At 39.3% G+C, this 18,282-nt stretch overlaps 1 protein-coding gene across 1 annotated transcript in view; it reads left to right on the top strand.

The window, feature by feature from the left end:
- The window catches only part of TENM1 (teneurin transmembrane protein 1), a 569,033-nt gene that overhangs the window by 454,111 nt on the left and 96,640 nt on the right, over positions 1-18,282 (top strand). The window contains exons 21-22 of the mRNA XM_082446781.1: positions 7,708-7,728; positions 12,917-13,149. Of these exons, the coding sequence (XP_082302907.1) occupies positions 7,708-7,728; positions 12,917-13,149 (254 nt within the window). The remainder of the gene's footprint in view (positions 1-7,707; positions 7,729-12,916; positions 13,150-18,282) is intronic.

Here is an 18,282-nt window from a genome sequence, read left to right as displayed (position 1 = left end):
ACTGATCAGAAATATCTAGTATTCATTCTAGCAGGTAGAGGTGTTGTCAAATCCAAAAGGCTAAATTTTCTAAGTTCCCCAGGTCCAGTCTTTTGAAGTGGTCAGTTCATCAAAAGGGAAATGGCCGTCTGTGTTTGTGTGGCATTTTGAGGAAGGATTACTTTTTTATCCTTAAAAGCTCTAATCCATTGGAAAAAACGGTTAAAGCATTCATCTTTAGGCTTTCTCCCTCTGTTTTAGGAATTTTCTTGAGAGTATAAAGTATTTTGGCACCTTTTGAAAGGAATTCATACCTTTTGGTATTTCATATTTTGAAGTTACACAAAGATAGCAAGTAAATAGACCATGGCTTAATCAGCTTTATTTCTCCCTTTCTAAGGATATAAGACACAAATATATGTCCCCTGGAGTCCTAGAAAAGGAAAACATCCTCTCTCATCCCAGTAGAGATAAACAGACCTGTTTCCCTTTCCCTGGGTAAACTGGTAGAGCCTTTCTTCTCATTGGTTATGACAGCTTTATCCCTGACACATGCCTTCAGGACATTAGGCTGAAAATTTCCCTATGTTCCAGAACACTTTGGCGCCACTCTATAAACTATTCCACAAAACAGTTCTTGCCTCATTCATCACCTCATTGACCTGAAAAGTAGTGACTGGGAGAATAGAGACAATGATGGAACAACTTCACAGTCAAGACCAGTGAAAGCACATGCAAAATCTTGGGTCATTTTCATTTAACACTCTTGTTGACACAAACGTGGAAATTTGAATACATAAGGACAGTCCTCGAAATTTTTCAGATTCTTGTGCTTTGCTTTGGAATCTACCTCCCGTTTCTCAGACTGAGTTAGTCTTTCATACCTAGCTGGGGAAATCTTCTAGTCCCAAGCCCCCATCCATTTTTCACATTAATTCACTCCAGTTTTAATACATTTCTTAATTATAATTGCAAACGCTGTCATAGAGAACAAAGCTGTTAAATCCCTTGACTGATAAAAAAATAGATTGTAAAATTAAGATTTTATAAAGATAAAGCACATCTACAGAGTCTAGAGAGGTACTAATTCATAGCACCCTGCCCTAATCAAATGTTCCTGTACCTCGGGATGTCATACCTCACCGGGATTTGTCATTACAAGCACTTATCCCTTTGGACACCTACTTACTGGAAAGTCAATAAGGAAGGCCAAGATGGTTGTATGCCTGGATTTGCAAATGTTCTATACAACATTCTCTGTTGTTTTCAAAATCCTAGGGAAGTTCTGTCTACCTGATGCCAAACATGGGTGGAGCACTGAACAATTCATTCACCATGTGAATATTTCCAGGCATGCAGATCTTGGCCGTCGGGTAGACAGAGACCTTGTCTTGCTGACCCTATATAGCCAACCCTATAAAACCTATATAGCTAGCTCCTATATAGCTAACTCCTCAGAGGAAAAAACCATAGGATTATCTATAAAAACAAAAAAGAAAACCCAGCTAAATTTAGTCCTTTCCGTTGTAATTTAAATGCAAATTTACCTAAGGTGGAGCAATTGTCATTCATCAAGGAGATTCTCCCTCGTCAAGGATCCTTAACAGTTCACAAATTTGAATTTGAGTCCAAAGTACCTTATGACCTTCAACACAAAGTCATTTGAAGACTAAAGTAGAATAACTTGGACCCTAATTGCAGTGATTTTCTCAGTATAAAGGAAAATTCATTTCTGACGGCGTGAAGTGTTTTGCAATCCCTCTATTCCTTCTTACTCCAAAACACCGCTCTCCCTCACTGTCTCAGCTCTTCACATGCATAGGCGGGTGCACACCAGGAGCTCATACACCCAGGCTCTCACTTGGCCCGAGTCTCCCTAGCTGGCTCTTCGGAGCTGACTTCCTGTAGAGCAATTCTTCCTAGCACTCTTTTTTTAAATTCTCAGATCTTTTTTAGAATCTGTTGTATGTTATGGGCCTTCTCCCTAGAAAAAAACATTCACACAAAATTCAGGGGTCACATATTTTCCCTCTCCCCACATTCCCCCCCTGTGGATGAAGCCCTTTCATAGACTCATGGTTAAGATTCCCTGCATTAGGTTCAAGAAGAACAAAATAGTTCTTCCTTCTCTACTCCAACACTCCTCTGATTGGCCATCGGAGAAATACGCTGATTGAATATATATATATATATATATGATCATTTTGACCTAATTAACAGGTAACTCCCTATTTGACTGCAGTCAATACCATCCACCCAGTCTGTGACAGCAAACATTATCTGTCATGTTTACTCAGAAAATAATATAGTTCTTATTAGATTCACTTTTTTTTAAAAAGTATCTATCCTGATCGGTAGCCTATACTGTACACATTGCATCTTTCACATACAATTGGTGAATTTTTATATTTGCTTTGTAACTTTTCCAGGCTTAAACTTCCTGGGGAGAAATAAGTTGATATAAGGGGCTTTGCTAGCTTAACAACCATAATGTTCATTGAATTCTACTGTATATAGGCAGAAACTTCATGTTGTACCAGTTTTTGGTTGATGTTAAAATCAGTTAATTTAATTGCCCCCCCTCCAGTGCATATTAGTCATTTTATTTGGTTGAGTCATCTGTTTCCTTGGAAACACAGACTATATATAGTCATTATGTTATTGGTTGCATTTAAAGCTGTGAATGAAAGAGCAATATCGTCAATAAGTTGTTACAGAAAGGGATACAGAACATTCTAGATCTTCACTCTCTGTCAGGTCATTCATTATATAACTTAACTACTCTGTTTTCTACTTTTCTACCTATAAAATTGGCTTCACGTTAATATTTGAGCATCCTTTTACATGTCTTATACGGTCTAACTTGTTTTAAGATCCACAGATGTGTACTTCTCAGCCCAGAGTTTGATGACATTTTGAGAGGACATAAAGCTTGCTCCTACTGGATGCCCTTCTAGATTTCCTTCTCTTTCATCCTCTTGTTCCATTTTGGGCCACATTGAACAATTCCAGATGCCCCTTGACATTTCAAAGATTAGAAGACTATAGATTTTTCCTCTCAGCTCTACCGATCCAAACTGTCCCCAGTTGAGTTTCTTTCATCTGACCTCAAAAAAAATTTCATTTTCATTGGTGGATGATCATTTATTTCCTCAAGCTGATCCCCCATTGGCTGAATGGGGAGGGTAAGGAAAAGTCAGTTATGTGATTATTATTAGCAACATGCCAAGAGCAACAATATTATTTCTTGTTATTTAAGTATATAGTATCCCTTTGCCTGTTTACTGCAGATTTCATCTGCACATATACATCTTAGTGCTTCCTTCCAGTGGGAAATTGAGATAAAATAATAAAGAAGGGAAGCTTATAAGATCATGCAATTAAACCTGAGGGAGTCTCAAAAATACATTCTGTGAAGATTTTTTTTAAAGATAGATTTACTTCTATATGAGATAGTTTAGGTCTAGGTATCCCTAGTGACTTGCTTCTCGTGTTAAAATTTTAAACACACACACACACACACACACACATATTTCAGTAACACAAAAGTGATATCACAGATTTGTGAGCTTAGCGATAGAAAGAGTCCATGGAGGTATCTGGTACAACGTAGTGCACACTGCATGCCTGACGGTTGATCATCTCTACTTTGTTTGATCCTTTTCAATGACAGAAAACTTACGTATCTCTCTAGACAGTCCATTGCAGCTTTGGAATGCTCTGTTGAAAATTCTTCCTTATATTGCCTTCATGAAACATCCACTCAGTAGTGGCAAATGTTAACATCTGAAGCACAGAAGCCACTTCCCTCGTTTACCTGAGAAACTTTCACAAGTGTAAAGACAGATTACCATAGGTTCCTGAGCTTTCTCTCCTTCATTCTCAACATCCCCAAGTCCTTCAACTATTTCTCATCAATTAATGACTCTGTTTCCTCTTCCTTTGATTATGGCCTCAGGGTCATTTTTCAGTTTTCTAAAACTTACATGGATAGTTATATAAGTAAAAACAGGAGACACCATGTCAAGTGCTTTGCAAGAGTTTAAATATGAATATCCTCTTGCTCCCCTCTCATCTTCTAATTTCACGAATCTATTAGAAAACTTATTAAGCATAACTGGAAATGGCTTATGCTTTATAAAAACCTCATGCTGTTATTCTTCAAGATGCTGTTATTCTCCAGATATTTATTTTGTCCTTTCCTTAAGAATGAAAGAAAGAAAAAAAAATAAGAGCCTGGCAGAAGCTTCTTGGTACCTTGAGTAATTTGGACTTGACAAATGTCAATGTGATATGAAAGTTTCTCTTGAGATTTTACTGTTTCTTTTACAGTGACTGGTTAATATTTCCTACATTGTTCTCAGGACTCAACTCCTGTCGTTGACTAGGGATTGAGTAGAGCTGGAATAGCTCCCATTTAGGAGCAGTTAGCGTGCTGAGGGGCAGTGGAACTTGTAGAGCACTCTGCTGAAGGAGCATATGGAACGTGGACTTTGAGGGCTCTGAAAATATCTGAGAAATGACCAAGAACCTTCCTCTTGTCAGCAGCACTGGAGCTACAAAGACAGAAACAAACTACACGTAGATGAAATAGGTGGTTCCCTTCCCAGTGTAATCTCATGTATTAGCATTGACACTCAAAGGCTCCCTTTACCTCACCCCAAAACATCTTCGCTGGCCTTCCACAGTGCCCCAATTTCCACTCTAAGAAATGTGTTCCTCTGAGTTGAGACATTGCCTCTCCAAGAGTCCCCAACACAGGAAACCTGTGTTAGAATGACCCACCAAGCTAAAATCATCATTAATCCCTGGGCATGGATTCGTTTGTCAGATTGCTTTTCAAACGAACTGCTAGCTGAAAGCAGGACCCTAAACACAAGACAGGTAAGTTGAGATAAGGCCAAGGGACAGAGCCAGAGAATGAGAAGGACAGTCTTAGATGAGGGTTTGCTGAAGTTGGAAGATCTAAGAAGTCAATGAGTGGCAGGAGTGGGAACTCAGTCTTCAAAGGAAGACTACCATGGGAAGATGAGCAGGCAGGGAAGTCCGTTCTTTGACTTCAGATATTTCTGGCTAAGTATAAGGGAAGAAGCTGAAAACAGCATGAAGAACAAGCAAAGTGCTGCAACCAACACAGAGCAGACCAGGCAAACTCTCATGACGACTGGTCACGAGACAGCAACTCCGAAGTTGGCATGTCCCTTTTTTCTCCATCCCCCGCCTCACTGGAGGTACAAAGAATAGGTCAGAAATGATGCTAAGTGAAAGAAACCAGACACAAAACGATACGTATTATATGATTCTGTTCATATGAAATGTCCAGAATAAGCAAATCCATAGAGGCAGAAAGCAGATTAATGGTCGCCTGGGGCTGGGGGAGCCGGGGAAGTGGGGAATGACTGTTGATGGGTAGGGGGTTTCCTCATGGGATGATGAAAATGTTCTGGAATCCAGTGATAGTGATGGTTGCACACCTCTATGAATGTATTGGAAACTGCTGAATTGCACTTTTTAGAAGGGTGAATTTTATGGTTTGTGAATTATATCTCAATAAAAAGTTTTTAATTAAAAAAGAATAGACGGCCCTTTTAATCATGTAGGTCCTGAACAAAATCAAAGATCTACTTAAAGACCCTACCATCAGGAGCATTTCTTGCTTTAAAAAGATTTGCCATTCCACTCCTTTCTCCGAGCTCACCGCAAGCTTCAAGTCAGTCAGTTGCCAGGTGGTGATGCCCGCTGATGGGCCCGGGCACTTGTGAAGCGCTCACACGCTGACACCTCAGCATGCAGTCCATTGCCAGCTACACAGCAGACCGACTTTGGTGGTGGCTCAATCCTAAATCTTTAACTAAAAGTAATTCTGGGACAGAACAAGGTCACACACTGGAAATAAATTCCGTCATTTTCACTTCCTCCCTCTGAGATGTTAATGAGAGAAGCTGCTCTGCATAATATGGGACATCTTTCCAAATTCACAGTGACATTATTGGCAGGATCGGAAGGAGCCGCAAGAAAGGCAGACCATCCCCCTCCCCACACCTTGCCATCACCTAAGGATTTCAAAACCCTTTGTAGCCACACAGATGGTTCTGTACCATGACACCCTGTGGTAGATGAAACCATGCTTTAATGAGATCCTTTTAGTATTTTTACAACTCAACTTCCTTCAGGAAGATCAACCCTGTAACGGTGATTAGAGCCAGCCTCAAGCACACTCACCCTGTAATTTAGAGACCACAAAAACAAGCAAGTGTCTAGAGACAAAAAAACTCAAAGAGGTTCAAATGTCTGGGGCCAGATTTCGAATCACATCTCCCCACGCTTACCTTTTGATCTTTTGTGTCAACCCAGGGGATACCCACCCTTTTGAGGCGGCCCCATGAAACAGAAAAGTCAGTGGATCCTCACCGTAACCCAACTAGTAAAATCCCAGAAAGATTCTCTTTAAAAAGACTTGAATCAGTAGTTGCAGATGGCTTCAAAAGAAATCATTTTGTATCTTTTCTCCTTTCCTGATGTTCCAAAGAATAAGAACATTTTCTAGGTTAGATAAAAAGATTTGTTATCTTCATGTTTTTCAAAATGACATAAGGGCCAGGTGTAAAAGGATTTTAAAATTTAAATGACTATATTTCACAGATGATTATAGCCTTTTAATTCTGGGCAGATTTGACCCAAAGTCAGGCCTGTCCACGGACTGCGCTCCCGGTGTGAGAAGACCCATACCAGGTCCCAGAGTGAAATAGCCTGGGCAGTGCCCTGTGCCAAGAGGCTTACAGATCAGGGGCTCCCCAAAGCGCTCTGCTGCTTCTGACGTAGTTCTGTTTTGCCCACCCCGGTTGCCCCCTTGGTGCATGGATAACTGGACAACACAAGGCCCTAAGAGTTTCATGTAAATGGTGTTTTATCGAAGCTATTTTGATGCAGCAGTTTTGATGCCAGGGACATTCTATCATGTTCAAAGAGAAAACTTTTATACTTTCAATTCGTTAAATTGTTTAATATTGCTAAATAATGTGCTAATGTTCACAAGAGATGTCCCTATCTTATCTCTGCAATCATATAAGTGGCTTAAAGTTGGGTTTGGGATGTCTGTTGCACGCAAGACTTGATAATGAAAGAGTTTGCATTTTGATAAAGTGGCTTTCAAAATAACTAATAAGAACCTGCTGTATTAAAAAATAAATTAAATAAAATTGAAAATTTAAAAAAACAGAAAAACAAAATAGAGCCTAGAACAGTCAGACCCTTTGCAGTGGCTACTTCTTCAAAACTAGCCCAGTGGTTCTTAAACCTTATTCTGCATCAGAATCACCACCTGAGTTTGTTCAAAATGGAATTCCTGGGAATTCCACTCCCACTTCAAGATCCTGATTCAGTATGACTGGGAAGAGCCCCAGGAAACTGCATATGTGGCAAGAACCCAACCGATTCCAATGAAAACAGTCCCGAGTGAACTTTTTAAAAAAAACTGCCTTAGAGCTTTGCCCACCCACCAAGCAGGATATTCAGTCACCTTGACACCATTTTAGGAGGAGCAACCTGGAGGGATTGGGTTCACTTTGGCTTGCACATCTGACTAAGTGATCCCTGTGGGGTCCCTCTAATAGCCACAAGCTGAGTTAGGAATAGGAATAATGTCTGGTTAGGTTTGGCTTGTTGAATGATACTGATGACTCTCTGTTTGCTTTTACTTGCCACTCGTGGATACCTTGTGCACCCTAGAAACAGAGATACCAGACATAGGTAAGCAAATCACATGGGTGGCTACCTAATGCCCCTTCTTGCCTAAGACGCCACCTCCTAATAATGCGCTGACAGGGAAACTTCTTAAGTAAGGTTAAAGGCATAATGTGAACATGAACTTGGAAGTTATAACTCAGGTAAGTGTCTTCCAAAAGGAGAGAGCTCCAGTAAGTGGGAATTTGCTGGAGGATCAGAATATACCAAAAAGAAAACAAGATAAGTGAAAGCTGGCCGTTCAGTACTTCATGGGAAAGCAAAACTTTCAGGCTTATGTTTTCCTTAGGTGATATCACAAGTGAGTTTGTAAGTTCAAATAGATTCGATGTTTTCAAGTTGCAGGTAGAGAGAGAGGTAGCACAGCAATCTTCCTGCTTCCAGGAATGTAGTTGACGTGTGTATTAAGAGAGAATGCCCATGACGACCTTCTTGAATAAGATTTTTCCATTTTCCTCTTATGTGACCTCATGGTTTCTATTTTATCCCACCAGAAAAATAATAAACTTTAAACTGACCATTTACTGACAAGGGCACATAACTCTGAAATTAGTCATAATGAGTATTTGTATTCAATTTGTTTATGCATTACACTTGTCAAAACTGTTCTAAATTACCTGAAATTGCAAAGGAAAAAATTGAATTTATTCACTTTCAAATGCCAATTGTCATCAAAATGGCACTGGTAGGGTTTGTAATTTGGATTTTGTTTGGGATATGCCACTTCCTAAATACCAGTGCACAAGATCAGCCTTGCTACTTTGGCATAACTGATTCCTTAAGCAAATTAAATTGGTTATCAAATTGCTTACTGGTAAAATGTTGCCCAGTATTAATTATAAGCATTAATTGCCCATTTAACAATCTGTGTGATTTTAACTAGCATGAATGAAGTGATCTTTGCTAAATTGAAGGGCATTGCTTGAATGTAAAACTAACCAGAAGGTGACAATAAGTGTAACACTGAAGTTGGAAGAGAAATCTTCACGTATCTCAAATTGCAATACGCGTTTAGACACAAGGGATTAGAACAAATTGGAATGTAGTCCAGTGGTTTTTCTTTCTCAGGTTTGGCATGTTTTCACAAAGTAGAAAGAAACAATCTCAAAAGAGCTGATGTGCGCTTGGGAAATGGCATGAAATGGCAAGAAATTACATCTCAATATAGGAGACCTTCCTGACTGTTGGCTGTCAAGAAAATAACCATCAGATTTGAATTTGGTGCGTTGAGCTGTTCCATTTTCTAAAGGCCAGTGCGCAAAGTTTGAGAACAGCCTCGCTGAGCAACATAGTTAGAAGAAGACAGTAACACTGATTTTTTTTTTTTTTTGCCACATTCAGAACAAGACTATTCTTGTAGGTATTTATTTTGCATACACAGTCACATATGATCTAATCTAATATTAGTCCAAGCACAGGCTTGTTGGTGACCCTGGGCGAGCCTTCTGTGTGTCTGGGTTTCCCCAGCTGAGGTTTGAGAAGAATGATAATTCCAACTTCCCTCACAGGCACATTGGGGATATTCAATAATAAATGAATGGAATGCATTCCAAAGTGCTTTTGTGCAAATAACATTTCTCTTGGAAAAATAGCCTATGGACTTTTCCTAAACAAAACATGATTAATCTGGCTCAGTTGAAACTTCCACAGACTGGCTACCAAAGTATTGAAGGTTGTTTCAGGGAAGGGTTGTGACCCCTTCTGTATTCTAGAAAGATCTAAGGGCACTGGAAAAATTTTATTCTGAAGGCAAAAAGTGCAAGTAAATATGTCAAAACTTTTACTCAAACCCCTATTTAAGCAGTCTTTGCTACAGAGATGCTTTGTCTGATATGACTGCCAAATCAATTCTGGAATCTGTTGGGACCCTTTACAGTTTATTTACAGCAGCTGTCATGGTGGTTCCAGGGTTGAAGATGTCCCTGGAATCTACCGGATTCTCTTATTTGGTGAAGGTAAGTAGAAAAAAATCAAGTATTCCAATTGGATTTGATTTTTTTCCAATTAAAACCGTAAACTGGGTCTCAAATCAGTATTTGCCAGCCTTACTATCATTAATATAAATATGCTTAGAGGGCAAATGCAATTACAAATACAATCAGGAACATGCCAGTCCTTAGGAGTATCTTAATTATTCTAATGACCTTCTCCCCTCCATTTTGCTTGGCTAAGTAGACAAGGCCCGAACTCCTCTGTGTCTTAGTTAGTTTCATGTCCTACAGTTTAGTTCAGCACTTCCTGAACATCAACCGTGTCAGACCCTCTGTTGGCACTGAGGTAGAGAGAGGAATAAGGTTCTTGCCTGCAAAGAGTTCACAGTGTAGCTGGAGAGAGAGAGATGTGGAAAAAATAGTGCTTACACCCAGCACTCAGATCTCAGCTTCTAATACCATTCTTCAATAAAAGGAACCAGGGGTCCTTGGAGAAATGATTCATTCTAGTCCTGGAGCAGGGATTATACAAGACGAGCCTGCAACATCTTGTACTTCCAGAAAGTAAGGAAGTGCTCAAAAAAAAACAAAACGCACCAACATTGATGGGGGTTTATGAGGGGCACATAAGCCCACAGAAAGAGCTTCCAATGGCTAAAGCTGGAACAATTTGAGCAATAAAATAAAGTCACACTGGAGTTTAATGCAAAGTATAAAGCAAATATCCATGAGTCCATACTGATATAAATAAATGGTTGAGTTCATAAATAAATGGAGGAGAAAAGATAAAGTTCTCATGCAGAAGAACTCCAAATAATTTATGTAGCTGCTCGACCCTCAAGGAGGTGGAGTGTAACTCCCTACTCCTTAAGTGTTGCCTTGGCAGAATGACTTCCTTCCAAAGAATACAGTGTGGAAAGTAAGAGAGAAAGTAAATTTGCAGAGGACAAACTTGACAAACACTACCTCAGCCAGGCGATCGAGGTCAACATCAACAGTAAGTCATGTTGATATTATTACCCTTGATTTGATTTGCTGAGAATGGCACTTTACCCTTGTGGTCTTCCTCCCCAAAAGCTGTAATCGCTGTCTAACTATGAGAAAAAAGAAAAATCAGACACGTTGCAGTGGGGGCATCCTACAAAATATCTGACCAGTACTCCTTAAAACTATCAGGGTCATCAAAAACAAGGGAAGTCTAAGAAACTGTCACAGCCCAGGGGAGCCTAAGGAGACGAAGACTAAATATAATTTGGTATCCTAGGTGGAATCCTGAAACAGAAAAAGGATATTAATTAAAAACTAAGGAAATATGAGTAAAGTATGGACTTCATAATTTAAAAAAATAATGCTAATACAATGTGATAGCTGCTGCTAGGTCACGTGTCCCTCCTATCTGCTCATTTCTCTCCCTTTCTGCTTCTATTGTAACACTTGGATTTATGACAGTCATAGCCTATTTACTGATCTGACTCCCCCACTAGACTGTGAGTTTCATGCAGCAAGGGGCTGTATTGGGCGCACAGGTAGGTCTCCAGACCATAGCACAGTTCCTTGGCACACTGTTTGCACTTAGTAAATACTTCTGAATGACTTGATGAACAAATCCACAATACAGAAATGGTATTACCAAGCAAGGAGTGCAGCTGAGAGATGTCAGGACCTTGGACTAATGACGGTGGAGATAAAGAGAAGTGGGCAGATTGGAAAAGAGTTTAGGAGGTAGAATTTTTTTTTAATGATGTTTTACTAGATATGGGGAATGGCGGAAAGAAGGAGCAGTAAAGGATGGCTTCTGGTTTCTGGCTTAGACAATTGGGTGTGAGGCAGAGTGCTGTGCAGTGAGCACGTTAGAGATAAGACAAGATTGCTCTCCTCCAAGCTCTCATGGTTTACTGGGGCATACCAATACATTTTTAAAAAAGTAATATGATGTGTGATCCCCGAGAATAGAGGTAAGCATAGTGCAAATAACTGAGCCTAGAGATTTCCGGAAGGCTTTCTTCAGAAGATGATGCCTGAGTAAAGCCTTAAAGGGTTAATGAGAATTAATTACTAAGTGAAGAAAGGAATGTGCACCACACCAAGGAACATTTAAAAGTTTGTACAGTTTTTAAAGATGGGAACCAAATGATCAGAATAACCCTGGAATCAGTATGGGGGAAAAATGGATTTAAGATTTGAAAAACACCTCCTATGGGCAGGACTATAGAAAGTATTCCAGGCCACAGATGATAAGAGTTAGAACTAATGTGATGGCAGGAGGGACAAAGCTTCTGAAAGCTTGTTTTCAGGCACAATTAGGCACAATGTGGAGAGAAAAGGGGAGAGTAAGGGTTAGACTTCTATGTTTGGAGCTTGGATGATATCAGCAGTACATGAACCTTAAGTTCAAGCAAATTGTCCCCCAAACCAAAGTTCCTGCAGCTATCGGAAGAATGATATTAGGAATAATCAAAACTAATGAATGAGCTCAGCCACGTATGCAGATAAAAATAACACAAGATCCTATGTAAATATGTAACTGAAGAGTTTCAGGAATACCAAAATCCAATCAAGGTAACTTGAGTGTCACCTTTTGGAGGTATGGATGATTGTAATTATAACCAAAAAAAGGTCAAATATGATCACTTCTATTATGTCCTGAAAGAAGAAAAAGTGTATTAGAGAAGTACGGTGGTCAGCTAACAAAAGGAAGCTTGGAGTGGAAAAGTATCTCCAGCACAGCCCTCCCTAAGATACACTCCTCACTTTTTGTACATGCCTTTCAATTTCCAACAGGACCCTGGGAGGACAGTAGTGACCCCAAGTGAGGCAGGAAGCCCAGAAGACAAGAAGTAGGTTTTTGAAGGATGGGGAAGGCAGGAAGAGAATAACTTCTGTTTTGGATTTGTTGAGTTTGAGGTGACTTAGACATCCAGGCAGTCATCTAATAGGTAATTGGAGAACTGAGGGGGGTATGAAAGGTATGTATGAGAAAAAGGATCTCCTGGGATTTTCTATCTTCTGCTTCTTTCTCTACCCCCAAATGGACGGTATTGGAATATCAGGAACATTACAGGTTAGCAGTACGCACTGCATTATTTTTTAATCCCAGACCCATTACTAGAAAAACAAAGAGGTATCTATCTCCTCGGTACATAAGGAAGATACATTAATTCTTTTATCTCTTAAGAGAATTTTCCATTTGTGACAAAAGGCAGACCCCAGGGAGTGTATGCTGAACAAATTGCTTTGAATAACTTTACTTTTCTCTCCCTTAGCACAAGTCCTGCTCACAAATACTATCTGGCTATGGACCCTGTGTCTGAATCACTTTATCTATCAGACACCAATACCCGAAAAGTCTACAAGTTGAAATCTCTTGTGGAAACAAAAGATTTGTCCAAGAATTTTGAAGTGGTGGCAGGAACAGGAGATCAGTGCCTTCCCTTTGACCAGAGTCACTGTGGAGATGGAGGGAGAGCATCGGAAGCTTCACTGAACAGCCCTCGAGGTAAAAGAAAAAAATCCTTTGGTTATCTAAAGGTTTCATTTGACTTTGCAGAATCCTAAGATTGTTATCACACTGTAGTCCATCCATCCCAATGTACCTCTGACAGACATCCTCTCTGAAGTCTATCTCGGAAGATAGGCACACCCAGGACTAATTTTTAGCCAATATGCATTAGTATAGTCATAACTATTATTAAAATATTGGAATGCTTCTTTTCTGGTTGATAAATAGTTATTGCCCAGAACCCTGTGCCTCCCAGACACCCCAGCCTCTCCCCATGATCTCCTTCCTGGAAACTCCCAATAGTCCAACAACTAAAGGGTTAACTCCTGGCCAGCAGAGAGCCGCCAGGAGGAAGGCTTTAGCACTGTGGCCTGCACTGGTTTGGGGTCAGGTCTGTGCCACCTTCTACCACTTTCAAATATATTGAGTATCTCACAGACTTTAGACATTCCTGGCTTTTCCTTAACAACCAACCTTTAATGAACCTATCTTCCATTAATTTATCTAAATCATTCTTGAAGCTATTTATATTTTCAATTTATATCACCCCTAGTATAACCAATTCCAATTTTTTTTTTTTTTTGGCCTTCTGTGAGAGCTCGGCCTTACTATTATTTTTTTCTAAATTCAGCTTCTCAATCTTTAAGGGCCAACCCTCAATTCTGTTGCCTGGGATTTGTAAATAAACATGTGTTCTCCCAGTCAGCTTCATGATTTTATAGACTTGTATCACATTCCCATCTTAGGCCACTAAGCTGAAGGATAGTCAACTTTTAAGTCTGTCGTCATATATCATCCACCCTATCTCCTTAATTATTTAATCATTCTTCTCTGTTCCTTCTCCAAGATGTTGTGTGTATGTGTGCTTTTATTTCAGCGGATTTTATGAAGTATTCATTGTAGTGGGTTTTAAGAACCCAATGTGTGTTTTTTTTTAAACTATTACACAAATAATACACAATTGTTACAGAAAAATTAGAAAAGAGAGAACACAAAAAATGTTTTTAATTGAGGTCACCCATAATCCTACCACATCTAGAAAACCACTGTTAACATTTTAGTGTATATCCTTCTAGACTTTTTTCTATGCATATCATATATTTTATTCTCTAATAATGGAATCATATTATAGAATGCTGTTCTGTAATCTGCTTTTCATGCTTAATGTATTAAGAACACCTTTCCATGCCAAAAAATATAATGAGGTCAATGTGTTTAATCTGTTAGATGGTCAACTTACTATTTCAAATATTAAGAGGTTACTCTTTAGCTATTTGACATTTGCCATATGGGGATTAAATTTCAACTACAATCGGAGTTTAAAGCCTTCCCTTTCTTCAACGCCATACTCAAGGCATGTGTCTTTCATAAAGCCCCTCTGGCTAACCCAGCCCATTAAATCTGAATTTCTTTAAGAGTGTCTACACTACCCAATTAGCACCTGATTATATTTTGCCTTCTTTTACTTTCCAGTCCTTTCATGAATGGAGTGTTTTTTTATTACCAAAGTGAGCTGCTTGAGATGAGAAGCTATATCTAATATTTCTTTTGACTCTTCCCCACCTCCCCAGCAATATCTTGCACAGTGTGAGATCCACTACACATGCTTCTTGTGTAATTGACCAATTAGGTAACTCTTATCCATACCCAAGTATTCCTAAGAAGAATTTCAATGGCACTTAAAGGGGATGACCTTTTTTCCCTAAGGGAACATAAGCGTCCCCACCCATAAGTATCATGGTAAAGTGTTTGGGAATGTTTCTTTTTTCCTCTTGTACCTGCGCTGGATCCTTACACATAGTAGGTCCGCAATAAATATTTGATGAGTGAATGCATAACTCAGGTGCAACATATAATCAGCTCATCTTTCAAGGAAATACATCAGGCTGGGTCCCACCTTTTACACAGGTTGAAAACCCTTACAGGTATTATAAGGATTTCTGCCTGAGAAATAGGGAGGAATCAAGCTTGTATTGTGCCTGAAATTGACATCCTCCTGAGCTGCTGCTGGTATGAAAACCACTCATCTCACCTACCACATTCAACCTGCCACATAGAGGATGAATATCAGCTTTTCCAAATGAAGCAAATAATTGGTTCACTGCAGCTCTGCTTTTTTTTTTTTTTTTTTTTTGGCTTGGAAAGCAACAATAATAGAGTCCTGATGAGCAGGATTTACATGAACTCTGGAAACGTCAGTAATGAGAGTGCCAAAATTTATATATCTATTAAAGTTAACATTAAACTAAGTTTTTCTTCTTGTCATAGCTAGTAGCGCATTTTCCTTTGGCTTGACTTACGCAACCTTCTATCTGAGCGTGGCTTTTACAGTAATCTGGTACACTTTATTCATCCCAAAGCAGTAAGGGGCCCTAAGAACAGCTGGCCCAGTCTTCAGACAGCTGAATGTCTAAGCCATCCAAGACAGCTTTCACATAATGTACTAAAGCTGCTGTTGGCAGCATCTGCTCTGATCCAGTGAGTGAATGAGGATGTTTAAAGGGAGGGAGTGTGTGACTCACACTAAGTGTCCATCACATCTCCTTCAACCATATTCACAGTGTTTGAGTACCCTGTTAGTGATCTTCGAAATCGCTCAGGTGGCAGAACCTATGTCCAGACATCGGTTGATCTGAAAATGCTGGTCAGAACACTTAGGTGCCTAGCTAGGGCACCTATCTCCACGCTGAATCTAGACAGCACTTACCCTTGGCAGTGAATCAGAAGTGAGGTTCTCATTATATGGAATGCTGCAGGGCAATTTCATAGACTTCCGTAGAGGAAGGAAATATCATGCAAGAAGTCATTAGGGCACGGTGTGCAAATTGAGAGGAGAGTATTGCTAATTGCTAATTATGTCTTTGAGGTTCTCCTGCAGGTTCTTTATCTCCCAAGAAAGCCCAATTTGTTTGTTTTTTGGCTTTACAGCTACCATGAACAGCAGCTCCTTCGTCCTTCCCCCTTAGAAGACAGCAAATGTTTAATGGATTTCTTGAAGGAGAGGTTTGATTTTTCTCTCCACCTAGAAGCTAATAAAGAAAAGCTGTAGATCAGTAGAAAATGGAAATGTACATCTAGGGAGTATCATTTCTAGGTTAGGAAAGAGAGCTCGCTCTAAGACTTTAACAAGCAACATATTGCAATTACAGGCAAGCTCTCCAGCATGTCCTTAATTATGCAAGGTAAGTCAAATAAATGTTAATCTGCAAGACAGCTAATTTATTTTCTGAATCTATTCTAAAAATAGGATGAAATAAAATTTGCTTTTGAGATCATTTGTCCTAACGTTGGAATAGATTATCAAATGGGATTAAAACCAGTCAGCAAAAGGTCAGAAAAAAAAAAAAAAAGGTCAGAAGCCATGGGATTTTTTTTTTTTTTTTTTTTGAGAAATGGCAGCAAATTGTGACGAATACTGGGTTAGGGAGCCTAGGCTTTCGTGTTCAATCCATGTAATGCCACTGTTTCTTGGAAAGTCACCGTACCTCCCTGAGCACTGAAATAGACTTAATGATGCCGTTGACTAGTTTTGTTGCACTGGGCTAGTCATATACACACTGGGTCCTGAGATTGCTCAGTTGTAAACTGAAGGGCTTGGGATGATCTCTCTCCCAGCTCTAATGTATTAAAATAACCATAGCTCTAACTTACTTAGTGTCTACTGTGTGCTGTACACTGTGTGAGATATTTTACACAGGGTATCTCTAATCTTCACAATTCACAAGGTAAATAGTATTATCCCCATTGTAAAGATGAGGAGATAGAGGCTCAGATACCTTAAGAAATTTATCTAGGGTCAGACAGTTTACAGATAACACTGGAATTCAAACCAGGTCTTCCTGACTCCAAAACCCATGAGGTGGGGTGGGGGGCAGGGTAGCCTTCCCTTCAGCTAAAATCCATGATCTCTGTTGGCTTCTCTAGTAGGGTAGGAAATAGTGGAAAATGCTTTTCAATCTAATGACATGTATTCAGTGAAAACAAAATATTTTTATTTGGAAGATGAATGACTTTCAGTCCAGTTTCCTTTTCCTATTAAAACTGTTTCTCTGATTTTTCTGACCCAATAGTGTACCCATAGTGCACTCCATAGCATTTGCATAATCTGTAAATGGAATTGTTCAAATAAATCTCCAGGAAACCTTGTCACGTCCCTTTGGAAGATTCTGCAATTAGGAACTTCAACTTTTTCTTAAGAGATGGAGTCAGGAAACCTTAACTTCATTAAACTGACTACAACTGGTAGCTAAAAATTGTGTTTAAAGGAAAAATGGAAGTACCCCTGAATAGAGTTTTATATAAGATAGCCCCTGGGTACTTCTCCTGGGAAGAAGTCTTTATCTGATCCAGTTTTACGCACTCTGATTTGAATCCCAGTAAAGAGAAACATTTGCCATTTTACTCATCAATACTTCAATGTAATGGGGCAAGGAAAAAAGTTTAGCAAAGAAGTTGATGGTGTGCTAATCCCTGGCATTGCATATGAGTTTGAACTGACTTTGAAAGATGCTTTTAAAACATGCATGGATGATGTAGTTGAAACTTAGGTTCCATTTATTATTTTTACTGCAACGTTCTTTAATTCTACAGAGAACTCAAACTAATGAGTCATGTAATAGATGACCAAGTACTTAAGCAGAATGTGAAATGCTACTAGGTGGAGATATAAAATAAAATTTGTGACAAGCTGAATACATTTATTTTTTTTAAGTAGCTACAGAGGGTGAAGGAGCGACTGGACAGGATGAAATTAATCAATGACTTAATTTGGTTTTCTTGGACCTCACCAAGGAGTATATTTCTATTTTCATGTGCATCTTTAAGCATACTGACCTCAGAACTCAGCAGGAATTGGGCAATATCCCCACAAATGCAAACAGCCCTGGAGCCACTCCCAAGGAGGGAAATGATCCTTAAATCTTGATGGCTTCCGAAAGTGTTTTTAGGTTATTCATGACACTAATCACACAGGAGTTCCTTTAACTTTACTGGCAATTAAGAAAGCTGGGTATGATAAAGTCTAGACAAAAACAATCTGTTTTTGTCCCTACCAAGATCTATCCAAGGTGCATCATGAAGCTCTACTGATTCCCCTGGTATCTAAATGCTATTTTGAAAGGCTAAATTTGG

Source organism: Balaenoptera physalus (assembly GCF_965194825.1).
Source record: "Balaenoptera physalus genome assembly, chromosome: X".
NCBI classification, from domain to species: Eukaryota; Metazoa; Chordata; class Mammalia; order Artiodactyla; family Balaenopteridae; genus Balaenoptera; species Balaenoptera physalus.
This window is presented reverse-complemented; position numbering and strand designations above follow the sequence as displayed.